At 36.4% G+C, this 12,611-nt stretch overlaps 1 protein-coding gene across 1 annotated transcript in view; it reads right to left on the bottom strand.

Annotated features, from left to right (window-relative positions):
- CEP128 (centrosomal protein 128kDa) overlaps window positions 1-12,611 on the bottom strand; it is a gene marked incomplete at its 3' end in the record, with an annotated part of 161,188 nt that overhangs the window by 133,354 nt on the left and 15,223 nt on the right. The window contains 3 exon segments of the mRNA XM_008578266.1: window positions 717-808; window positions 5,458-5,576; window positions 6,632-6,758. Of these exon segments, the coding sequence (XP_008576488.1) occupies window positions 717-808; window positions 5,458-5,576; window positions 6,632-6,758 (338 nt within the window).

The following is a 12,611-nucleotide window of genomic DNA, read 5'->3' as shown; positions in this document are numbered from 1 at the left end:
TAGCAAGTGAACTTAGTAAACAAATTTCAATGCAGCTTTGTTGTTCCCTAATCTTGGCTGTGTATAGATTGTAACTCTTAAGAAGGTATAAACACTTTTGCTTCTTAAAAAAATATGGCTTGCAAAAGAAAGCCACCCGCCACTTCTGATGATAAAAATGAAAAGACACTGCAGATGTTTTAAATTAAATGATAATTCTTGGGGGCTATCCAGAATTGACAAAATTGCAAGGACTGGGCAGATGTTAACCACTGGCTTTTGAAGATTTCAGCTAAAAGCTAAACTATCAGTTTCTACAATGGCTCATGTCCACTGATAAATTCCACATTATATTTCTTTTTTTTTTTTTCTGTAATGCCAAGGGTCAATCGGTCTCAATCTCAGTAGCTGTCTGTGTCTATGTCTATCTGTCTGTCTCTCTCTCCAATGAATTTGCAAATCTACCTCTATACTAAGGTCTCACAATGTATCTCTCCATAATGTCAACATTCCATTGTATTAAAGTGTTTTTAGAAATATGGAATTAGTTTGTCTAACATTGAGTCATGATATATTCTGAATTCAAAGGGCTCCAAACAGTTCTATTTTTAAATTTTAAAATACTGGAGTAAGAACACAGCATTGTTTTTTAAATCTATGTAAACATGTCAATTACAGAAGCTAATTTATTCTCTTAATATTTCATGCTTCCAATGAAAAGCACATTATGCTTTTACCGGCTTCTTCTGGAAAGTTCCTTATTGAAATCATCACCAAGGCGAACTTGTTCACTGCTGAGGTCTCGGAGGGACTGATGAAAAGCATGAAGCTAGCAAAGACAAAACATAATTATCCACTTAGGATTCTGTTAAATTGTTCCACAAAGATTCACTAAAGGTAAGAATAAGATCTTGTTCTTTGCAACAATAATCAAGTTCAATAATGTTATTAAGAAAAGATGAAATGGGCTGGCCCGGTGGCGCACTGGAGAGTGCGCCGCTTGGGAGCGCGGTGGCGCNACAAGATATAAGTAGTAAAAATTATATTTTTTCAAAAGCAAAAGAAGGATGAATATGAAAGTCAGGATAGTGAATATCCCTTGGGAAAAAAGGAAGCATAAAATAGGTTTGGGAGTATGATAATACTCTATTTCTTGGCCTGCGTGGTGGTTACATGGTGTTCATGTGCATTCTCTCTCTCTCTCTCTCTCTCTACATACACACACACACACACACACACACACGCAGTGGACTGAATGCCCCCCCCAAAGTCATTAAAGCTTAATCCCCACTATAACTGTTGACGGTGGGAAATCCTATAATGGGAGTTTATTGGAAACTAGGGCAAAGATCACCCTTATTATGAACTTGCAAGGAACTTGGCTGTATTTTGTTCATGCCCAAAAGTTTTACAGAAGAAATGTGGAAGGTGCTGACCCAGCATACTTGGCGAAAGAAATTTCTAAGCAGGAAAACATTCAGGAAGCTTCATGGCTTCTTGTAACAGCCTATGCTGAGTTATGGCAGCAAAGGCATGACATAAAACCAGTATTTATAATTAAAAGGAAAACAGAGCATAAAGATTTGGAAAATTTGCAGCCTGGCCATGTGGTTGAAAAGCAGAGAGCATTTTCAGGAGAACAATTCGATGGTGTAGCCCAGTGACCGTTTGCTAAGAAGATTAGTGCAGAAGAAAAGGATGATCAAGAGAAGGGAAAAAAAGACTGTGAAGGCATTTCAGAGATCTGGGAGGCTGTGTCTTCCGTTACAGGCCCCAAGGCCTAGAGAGACAATATGGTCCCAGGGAAGAGGTCCCAGGAGCCCTCCAAGAGCTCACTGCCTAGGACCACCTCGGGAAGCTGCTTCTAGCACCAGCACCCCAGCTGCTTTGGCTGCTTCAGCCATGGCTAAATTGGTCCCCGGTGTGGCTGGACCCACAGCTTTGAAAGATACAAGCTGGAAGCCCTGGAGGCACCCACATGGTATTGTTTGTAGGCTCTCAGAATGCGTAACTGGGGAGGCTTCAGAGTCTCCAACTCAATTTCAAAGGATGTATGGAAAAGTCTGGGGACCCAAGAAAAGATACATAACAGAGGTGGAATCACCAAAGAAAGCCTTTACTAGAGCAATGCCAATTGGAAATGTGCGGTCAGAGCTGTAGAAGAAAAACCCAACCAAGGCCATGCCTAGTGGAGCCATGGGAGCAGGACCACTATGGAGACCCGAGAATTGTAGATCTACCAGTGTGCAACACCAGCCCGCAAGAACTGAAGCACAGCCTCAGACCAGGAAAGCCACAGAAGCGGAGCTGCCACACCAGCATGCAGAGGACATTGAACATGGAGTGAAGGTACATAATTCACTAGCTGTAAGATTTAATGCCTGCCCTGCTCGGTTTCGGACTTGTTTAGGACCTGTTACTCCTTTCTTTTGGCCTATTACTCCCTTTTTGAATGGGAATGTGTACCCTATGCTTGTCCTGCCATTGTTATGTTGGAAGGAAATAACGTACATAATTCACTAGCTGTAAGATTTAATGCCTGCCCTGCTCGGTTTCGGACTTGTTTAGAACCTGTTACTCCTTTCTTTTGGCCTATTACTCCCTTTTTGAATGGGAATGTGTACCCTATGCTTGTCCTGCCATTGTTATGTTGGAAGGAAATAAATTGTTTTTTTGTTTTTTTTTTTGTCTTTTTTGTGACCGTAAAGGGATCATCCGCACCACACTCAGCCAGGGAGCGCACAGGCCATCCCTATATAGGATCCAAACCCGCAACGGGAGCGCCACTGCGCTCCCAGCGCCGCACTCTCCCAAGTGAGCCATGGGGTTGGCCCGAAATAAATTGTTTTGACTTCACAAATGGGACCTTGAATTTTGCACTTTTGAAGTGAGCCACGGGGTTGGCCCGAAATAAATTGTTTTGACTTCACAAATGGGACCTTGAATTTTGCACTTTTGAGTTGAAACAAGTTAAGATTTGGGGGATGAGATGAATGTATTTGTATGTGAAAAGGACATGAGTTTTTGGAGGCCAGGGACAGAATGCAGTGGATTGAGTGGGCCCCCAAAAGTCGTTAAAGTTGAATACCCATTGTAACTGTTGAGGGTGGGAAATCCTATAACAGTAACTGAAAGGTGGGGCCTGGAAGAGGTGATTAGATTCTGATGACTATGCCCTAATGAATGGATTAATAATTATGGTCATAGGCATGGTTCTGAGGGCTTTAAAAGGAGAGCACATGAAGAGCTTCTCTCTCTCTGCACCGACATTTTCTGCCATGTGGGACCCCTGCATTGCTGTAAAGCCACCACCAAAGAAGGCCCTCACCAAGTGTCTTTGGACTTCCCAGCCTCAGAAACTATAAGCAATAAATTTCGTTTGCTTACAAACCAGTTCCAGATATTTTGTTATAAGCAACAGAAACAGACTAATACTGTGAGTGTGTGTGTATTTCTGTATGCTATAAATATATATATGCTATATATGCACGTGCATGCAGTAATTTATAATAAAAAAATCTTAACTTACATAGACTTGCAGAAACAATAAGTTGATTCATTTTCAAGAAATGTATATTGTGCAAATAATTGGTGCCAGCTACTGTGCTGGGAAACAAAAGTCTCACAATCTGCCACAGTCAACAGATGTGTAAACAAACCACAAATTTTTCACTGGGAGCATTAACAAGTATACAGTCAAGTGGAGCTAAGAGTCATCTTAAGAAAATGAATTTAAAATAAGAAAAAAGTATAAAAATAAAAAAGTGGAGGTAGTATGGTGGATGAACAACGGACCATCACGATGGTTTTGCCATCATGATTTTCCAGTTTTGCAAACAAGAATCCTAGGATTCGTCCTTGACCACACCTTTTCACTCATTCCTACCTACCCCACGTGGCTATTTGATCTTCAAGACCTTTCAATTTTATCCAGTAAAAAGCTTTTAAACCTATTCCTTCGCTCCAACTCCATTTATCCTAATCCAAGTGACCTTTAATTCATACCCAGAACACAGTGGTACCCTCTTAATTGTTATGCCCACATTGACAACATTTCCCACACTAGAGCCAAAGTGAGCTCTTCACACTACTTTGCCAGCCCCTTACAAGGTTCTGCATGATCTCAGCCCTTCACACTTCTTTAGCCACATGGCCTTCTTTAAACTGCTCATAGGTGCTATCTTCTCTCCTGTCAAGTTATTTGTTCTACCTGGAATGACTCTTACTCAATTTTCAGATCTCAGCTCAATCAGCCTTTCTCCAGAAAATCTTCCCTGACTGGGGCAGGTCCCTCCACTACACACTCTTGTAACCTTATGCTTCTTTCCATTATAGCATGCATCTGAGTTCATTATTATGGGTTTATTTATGTACTTATTTGATTAATATCTAGCTCCACCTCTAGATTAGAACTCAATGAAAAGGGAAGGTTTTTGCTCATCACTGTTTCCAAGCATAAGCACTGTCCCAGTGACAGAGGCACTAAATAAGTAGAATAAAAGGGTAAATGGGTAATGTTAAGATATAGTTCTTTGCAGTAGGTTTAATCACATAGTCCATGCTACCAAGTTGCACCTGTCAAGAAACGGCACAGTCCAAGAAATGTTTCCACAAGGTGTTTTCTAATGCATTTGGTTCTGTTCTCTCTTTATCTTACACTGTAATAAGCAATAGCTACAGATGAGTATCCTAACACAAACTTTGAGCACCCAATTCTAAAAAACGGCACAGTCCAAGAAATGTTTCCACAAGGTGTTTTCTAATGCATTTGGTTCTGTTCTCTCTTTATCTTATACTGTAATAAGCAATAGCTACAGATGAGTATCCTAACACAAACTTTGAGCACCCAATTCTAAAACTAGCAAAACAAAGATGTCAAAATCAGAAACTTTCCCTAGTCTTTTTCTAATTAATTTAGATACCCAAGTCAGCAAAAGAAAAAAATTCAGCTCTGCGGAGAAATTTTAAGAAGCAGGAAAGAAACATGTCCATAAAACTAATACTTCAGAAATCTTTAGTGAATACATGAAGTATGGAATTTCTTACTTCACAGATAGTGGCTCCATGAATATTTCAGCAATCAGAAAAACAATACGGTGGGAAAATCAATAGGTCAAGCACACAAGGACTAACTTGTTCATACTAAACCAAACTTAGCAAAATAGAAAGTAGCTAACTTAGCAGGGTTTACAGAAGAGTGAGCCACCTGAACAAAGAAGAAAACAAAACATACCCAACTAAACTCACTTTGAAATGTTCTGCAACATATAAACCTCCATAACAAAATTCAAAATAAATGTATTATGATGATTCATACATTGAAAATAAAATAGTTTGCTAGGTTTAAAAAAAAAATCAGTACAAAGTTATTGATGATCGAATTCTTGGTTAAAATAGAGCCATAAAATTCAAGTGTTAGTCATTTATACAGAAATGTAAGGAAATGCTTCATACAAATTATAGAATGGTACAAAGTACCTGGACTACATCATCAGTCTCTGGAACAAACCGGACACCAATTCTGGATCTAATTCGTTTAATACCCTGTGGATCCCCATAGTCCTTCAGAGGTGAGGTAGGTGGAAAACGATGGCTCTCTTTACAACGGAAAGAAAAGAGAGGGGATTAAAACACTGCATGAGAAGGAACAATATAAAATTTCACTCAGTAAATGCATACCACTTGTGGATATACACACATGTCCTTAACCCAGAGTATTTCACAAATATTTTGTTGTGAACATAAAGTCCCACAACACTGACAGTGATCTTGCTCTTAAAGCAGATAAAATGAACAACAGAAGTAACCTAGGAATAGAACACATCAAAAGTTCCAATTTTCTATACTTTCCAAAGAAGCAATATTTAATCATATAAAATTAATAAATTACTAAATAAAAAAGCTTATATGGCTTACTAACATAATACTAATAAAACACAGTTTTTCAAATGAACTAAAATCTGAACAGTGTATAAAAATCAATAAAAACCAGCTAACTACATTAAAAAATAGATAATATTGTCCAATTTTTAATCATTATCATGAACAACAGCAATATTAACAATGTGAGGTACTGGTGTTTGATCTATCTAAATCATTTCCCTTCACTGCAGATTTTCCTTTTCAATTCAAACATGAATCTCAGTGCTACAGAAACATAAGTAAGACTACTTACAAGCAAACTAACTGTTATGACCTTTAGCCACTGACATCCAGATGCACACCCAAGCTAAAATTCACCTGTTCTTACCAAGTGTCATACGATATTTCTTAATAAGACATTTGAAAAACAATGCTAGCACAAGACTTCTAACCCAGAAAGTATACCAAGTAGTAAATCTTATTTGTGTGTTTGTTTTGATTATTTGGCACCAGAGAATTAAATCCAAGTTTTGTCAGGTAAAGCTCTTTGTGGTGTACAGAGTCTGAGAAAAACAAAACTAACAGAAAAACAAAACTAACAGAATAACAAAGACCCTTAAATATATTTCAAAATATGCACTATAAAATCCCTGACAACTGCATGTTCTAACACTTTAGCTATATGATATGCATGGGTTGTATTTCTCCAAAGATTAAGTGTATTTAATAGGTACTTCAGAAATATTTTTAAAACAAACAAAAGGGTTTTCAAAACATTTAAGGAGTTTACCTGTCACGGTGCCACCATCGAGGTCACTTGCAGTCAGACTTGTAGCAGAAACACTCCTCCCCCCTGAGTTTCTCAGTAAACGTTGACTCCGCAGATGATCTATTGACTGTTCCAAGCTTTCTTTTAACTAGTTTAAAGAATATAATGAAAAGGGAATTATTCTTTTTAAGAACTTCCAAATACAAATGACTGCTCCTATGAAACAATATACACTGCCCAACTCTATATAAGAACACCACTTTCATTCATTCAAAGACTTTAAATCCCAGAAAACTATGGGGTCAGATGTCAGACTGTCAGTACATACTGAGGATTACAGTTGTCCAAATGCTCTCAAGATTATTAGGGAGTCAGCCTGCAGGGGACATAAGAAAACACCTCCTTAGACCTAAATGGCTACATTAAATAAAAACACGCTAAATACTGAGAATAATGTCCAGAGCTGTACACAGGTATACACCTGAGAAGAGGATTCAACTAAGATCCAAGGGAACAAAGAGTAAAGCTGAGGAAAACCCACACACCCTGAATGGCTGGAAAACTTCAGGTCTAGATATCTTTCTTACTCAAGGATGAATAAAAACTAACGATTAAAAACAAAACAAAAATTAAAAACAATAATGCGTAGATCAATGGAACAAGTCATCTATAACTCTTTAAACAGAATGTCAACAAAACAATTGATTTGAGGAAATAGGGTTTTCTAAATTCGGCCAGGGTTAAAAGGTAGAATACCATTTATGGAAAGAACAAGTTTTAAATGGTATCTGTCACTACTTATTCTATCTTATATTTCTTGGGGAAATGTGCAAAAAGTAAGTAGCTTCAGTTGAAAGAAAAACACAAATGACACAGAATATGAGCCACAAATTAAGAAAATCCTTTTTCATTTCAAGCACTTGGATTTCTGGAAGTCCAAGGTTAAAACAATCTGGATTAAAAGAGGTAGAATGAAAGTTTCAGGAATCTACCCCTTTTGTCCCTCTCATTTTGGCAGGAGAGGAGAGGGAAGGTTAATATTTCCACATCCTTCTGTCCCCTGCTTCCCTAAAGGGATATGTACAATACCGTCCTGCCTTAGGACTCGCCAGCCATAGGACCCAGCCTATCAGTCCATGGAAACATACATATGAAGCCCGGAGAATCAAAGTCTACCTTGGGAGTTATTTACACTTAAGTAAAATAACATGTAAGTACATCAGAGGTCTTATACAGTGAACAAAAAGTAGTGTGTCAGTAATCCATGACAAAATGCTTAGAATAAAATTAAACAATGTTAAAACTAAAAAGCTCAAATCCTAACTGTAACATGAGAAAAGGACTAGAAATGTAAAGTGACTTTAGATCACACAAATTAGTGACACAAGAATAATATAAAACCAGGTCTTGTAACTTTTCTTGTGTTTACCTTTATTAGTCACATCTTGCAAGCTAAGTCTGTTTTCAGTTAGAAGCAAAGGAAGCTGTCATTTTTTTACTATTGCTTCTTTCTGAAGGTAATCTGGCTATTTTTAAGATTATATCTTTAATTCTGTCTATATTTAACTTTTTACTGGGATATGACTATGTGAAGTTTTATTTGCATTTATCCCATTTTTGACCCATAGAGATCATAGAATCTACGGCCTGATATCTTTCACATGTTGTGAATTTTCAGCCATCACCTTTTCAAACATTGTTTCTGCTCCCATTCTCTCTCCCCTCTCCTTGTGGATATCCAATTGCATTTAAGTTATACCTTTTTACCAAATCCTGTATGTCTCCTATTCTCTTTTCTATATTTCTCATCCTTTCATTCTTTTGTTCTTCCTTTTGGATATCTTATGATGGCCTATCTTTCAATTTATTAGTTCTCTTTATAGTTATACACAAGCTACTGTTTAATCCATCCATTAAGGGTTGGTTAGTTTTTATGTAGGTTATCTTATTTTTCAGTGTCTAGAATTTTCATTTGGTCCTTTTTTAGTTTTCATTTCTCTGCAAAAATTCTCAATCCTGTCTTAATTTCTTGAACATATTAATCACAGTTGCTTTATAGTTCCATGTATGTTTCTATTGTCAGCTTTTTCCCATTGGTTTTTAGTCCCCTTTCATATTCTCTTATACCTGCACATTTTTTTTTATCATGGGGTAGACATTGTACATGAAAAAGTGTAGAATAATTTATAGCTCTGGAGGATGACACCTTCCTTCAGAAGGGATTTGGTTTTGATTCTAGCAGGAAGTCAGGCTAGGGTCATTAGCAATCCCAGATCACCTTAATCCAGTTAGGAATTGAGATTATTCAAAGATAGATTTTTATCCCCATGAGGGCTGGTATATTTTCAATGCATCACATCTCTTATTTTCAATTTACCATTTCTCCTAGGCTATACTCTTTGGGGGTCTCAATTAAAAGCTGAAGGATTCCTGAACTTCAGTTTTGGTCTTGCTAGTCTTTTGAGTTCACTGAAAGTTCTGATCCTAGCCTCTCTGCTTCTAAACCACCTCTTCTGGAATCTGCTGTCATTTTGAAGGAAGAAAAGAATCCCAAATACAGGACCTCCTTTTTTTTTTTCCCAGATCCTGACTACAAAATTCTTCACTGCCTTAGTAGTTCTCTGATCAGTTATAATATTATATTTTAGATTTTTTTCACCTTTCTAGTTGTTCTCAGTAGGAGAGTTGATCCAAAATAATCTTATCCACCAATGTCAAAAGCAGAACGAGCTAGCATCCTTTTTACGTGGGTTTATCTGCTAACAAATCCTAAGTTGTAACTAAAAGCTGATGAATAAAATTTTCACACACACACACACTCTCCCTACCACAAAAAAAAAGCCACAATGGAACATATAGGAACATAAAGAAATATACCTCAGAACAAGAGAAATAAAACATTACAAATCTAAGATAAATAAAAGATGTTGGAAAAATTAATCATTTCAGAAATAGCATAAAAGTTAGAAACAATACTTGGCAACCTCATTTTAAAGCTCTATAAAGATACATCCTAAGCCATTGGAGATGAACAAGATGATCTATAAAGTACAAAAGATGAAACACAAAAGGTAGATAAGTGAAATAAGGACTACTTTAAATTACTCCTACAAGCATCACGGCAAAAACAGGTCCTCCACGTAAGACATAATACTAAAAATGTATAGAATTAAAATCTGCACTTAGAGTAATAATAACAAAACAGACACTGCACTAATCATGAAACCAGTTAGATAACTCCTAAAACACAAAAGGAGATAAAGAAATAAGACATAAAGTCATAAACTTGTTTTAAACTCTTCAGAACTGTAACTCCTAACTAGGTGCGAACTCCTAAAATTAAATAAAAACAAAACAACACTAATAAAATTCAATTTAACATTAATTTTTATGATAGATGATGCTATTTCGCTGAAACTAAATCAATGCTCAACCTAAGACTGCAGTGCTTACAATGGTACAGATTCTTTTGAGTCTAGTATGACTACCTCACCACATACCAAGTGATGATTCCATTTTCCCCCCACTTTTCCCTATCTGAAACACTGCAAAATGGACATCATACTGTGACATATTTTCACCGCAACTTGATGTAAATGCATCATTTACAAATTAGGTCTATTCTTTTACCTCTGTTCTTTTGATATTAGACTAAAACAACTGAAGAATCACTATTAGCACCAGTATGAATGCAAATAAAACTTGGGCACAAAAACTGAATGGCAATACTTGTTTATAAGGTAGTTTATCCAAATCATCAAGACATGTTTTTAGACTTAGGAATCAAGTTGAGTAGGCTCCCTTTAGCCAAGGATCAAACAATTTGAGCATCAATAAAAATATTAAATGCAATGAATTAAAATACTTCAAATATGCATATAATTGTGAGTTTATAATGATACTCAAGAGGGAAAAGGTCGTTGGTCACCAATAGAGGATGCAAGAGAACAAACTCATTATTTTAGAAACTGGTAAATAAATAAAATGAAAAAAAACTATGGAAGCTTTTAGAGTATCATTAAAATAAAGATACCAAATTTTTAAGTTCTCATCAAGATATCTGACAACGCTGTAATGTCTCTATTTGGAAAAACTCTTTTAGAAACAAAATATAAGTCAAGGTTAAGGAGTTTTTTAAAAGGTTTATAAAACTTGAAAGAACTGACTACGTTGCAACCCAAATCTATGAAAGGAGATCAACTGGGCAACAATGGCTGTTCCAAATAAGAGGCATGATCATTAAAAACATCATGATTCAGAAGAACCCCAGGGCAGCTTGGCAGTGCTTTCCTCAGCTCCACTACTTTTGCATCTGCTGCTGCTCCTGTCCACGTCTTTCAAACCCACCGGATAGTAATAACTTTTTCACGTGTTTTATTTGGAGGATGAAATAAGACTATGTAAAATAATTAGAACAATGTCTGGGGCAGATTAGGTTGTTCGGTCAATGGTAGTTTTTATTATTATGATTAAAGGTAATGACTATAAAAACAAAAAATAAATGGAATAAAGAAATGGGATGCTTTAATCTGAATAAGCTATTTGGAAGTTTCTCATTCCCTAAAAATGACTTCGCTAAATTCCACTGGCTGCATATTTAGAAACTCCTGAAAGGGGCAATATCAATATTCCCTCTGTCAACATTATTTCTTCTGTAACTCCACATATGAGGGGTCTTCAAAAATTCATGGAAAGATTTGTATTATCTGTTAATTCTATTTTTCCACAAACATTTGAAGTATCCTCAATAATATGATTCAAATTTCATTTCCAGCAACCAAATTTTTAAGTTCTCATCGAGATATCTGACAACGCTGTAATGTCTCTATTTGGAAAAACTCTTTTTAGAAACAAAATATAAGTCAAGGTTAAGGAGTTTTTTAAAAGGTATATAAAACTTGAAAGAACTGACTACGTTGCAACCCAAATCTATGAAAGGAGATCAACTAGGCAACAACGGCTGTTCCAAATAAGAGGCATGATCATTAAAAACATCATGATTCAGAAGAACCCCAGGGCACTGCCGGACACGAAAAAAAAAAAAGACAAAAAAAAAAAACAAATTTCATTTTCAGCATTATCACCTTTTATTTCTTTGCTGCACTTTTATCTTTGTTAGCCAATTCCCTTTCTGATTACTTATTTTTGTAAAATAACACGTGGATTTATCATTAGGAGTAACGGAGGTAACTACACGTTTCATCATTCGTGACCAGTCACCAACAGACTGCAAAAGAAGTGATCTGTTATTTACATAGTACTGAGTAGACTGAAGAGCTAGCAACAAAGTTTATACTTTATGCAGTTCTTTATAGTTAATATACTGTGGTAACTAAAATTTGAACTGGGTTGTTTGGGGACTGGTGTTATTTGACTAAACTGGGATAATAAAATTTATGTACACTGAAACCATACAACAAGGACTGACTATTAATTTTCAGAGTCCTCAAATAGCTACCCCATGCATTCAGTAGAGGTTTTATAGCCCTATTAGTGGAAGAGTGTGCTAACTCTGTCTTACCCGGACTGGAATTCTGTTTGGTTTTTGATTATTGTTTTTATTTTTCCCCCTAGCTTTACTGAGGTATAATTGACAAATATCTGGTTTGCTTTGTAAATTTTAAAAAATAGTGACTTTCCTAAGTTTATAATAGCAAGCTTCTTGAACAATCCTAGAAAAATAAGGTTTCCAAACAATAGTAAACAGTAAAGAAACTAGGAGCTAACTCCACAAACAGTATCGGAAATGCTTAAGAAATAAATCATTCAACAAATTTGGCTTCAATAAGGCAAGATAGGAAATGGAAAAGAATGACATGGATAAACTTCCTTCATCAATATACAGCATCGGTAACTGTCTCACTAATAACCAATGTGTCCCACACATTCACATTCTAAACAAAACTAATGCCATCCTTGACAAAGCTCATTAAGGGAGAGTTAAGAAAAAAAGAAGAAAAAGGGGCCGGCCCGGTGGCGCACTGAATAGTGCGCCGCTTGG

The sequence above is a fragment of the Galeopterus variegatus genome, unplaced genomic scaffold, assembly GCF_000696425.1.
Source record: "Galeopterus variegatus unplaced genomic scaffold, G_variegatus-3.0.2 Scaffold1653, whole genome shotgun sequence".
In the NCBI taxonomy this organism is placed as follows: Eukaryota; Metazoa; Chordata; class Mammalia; order Dermoptera; family Cynocephalidae; genus Galeopterus; species Galeopterus variegatus.
This window is presented reverse-complemented; position numbering and strand designations above follow the sequence as displayed.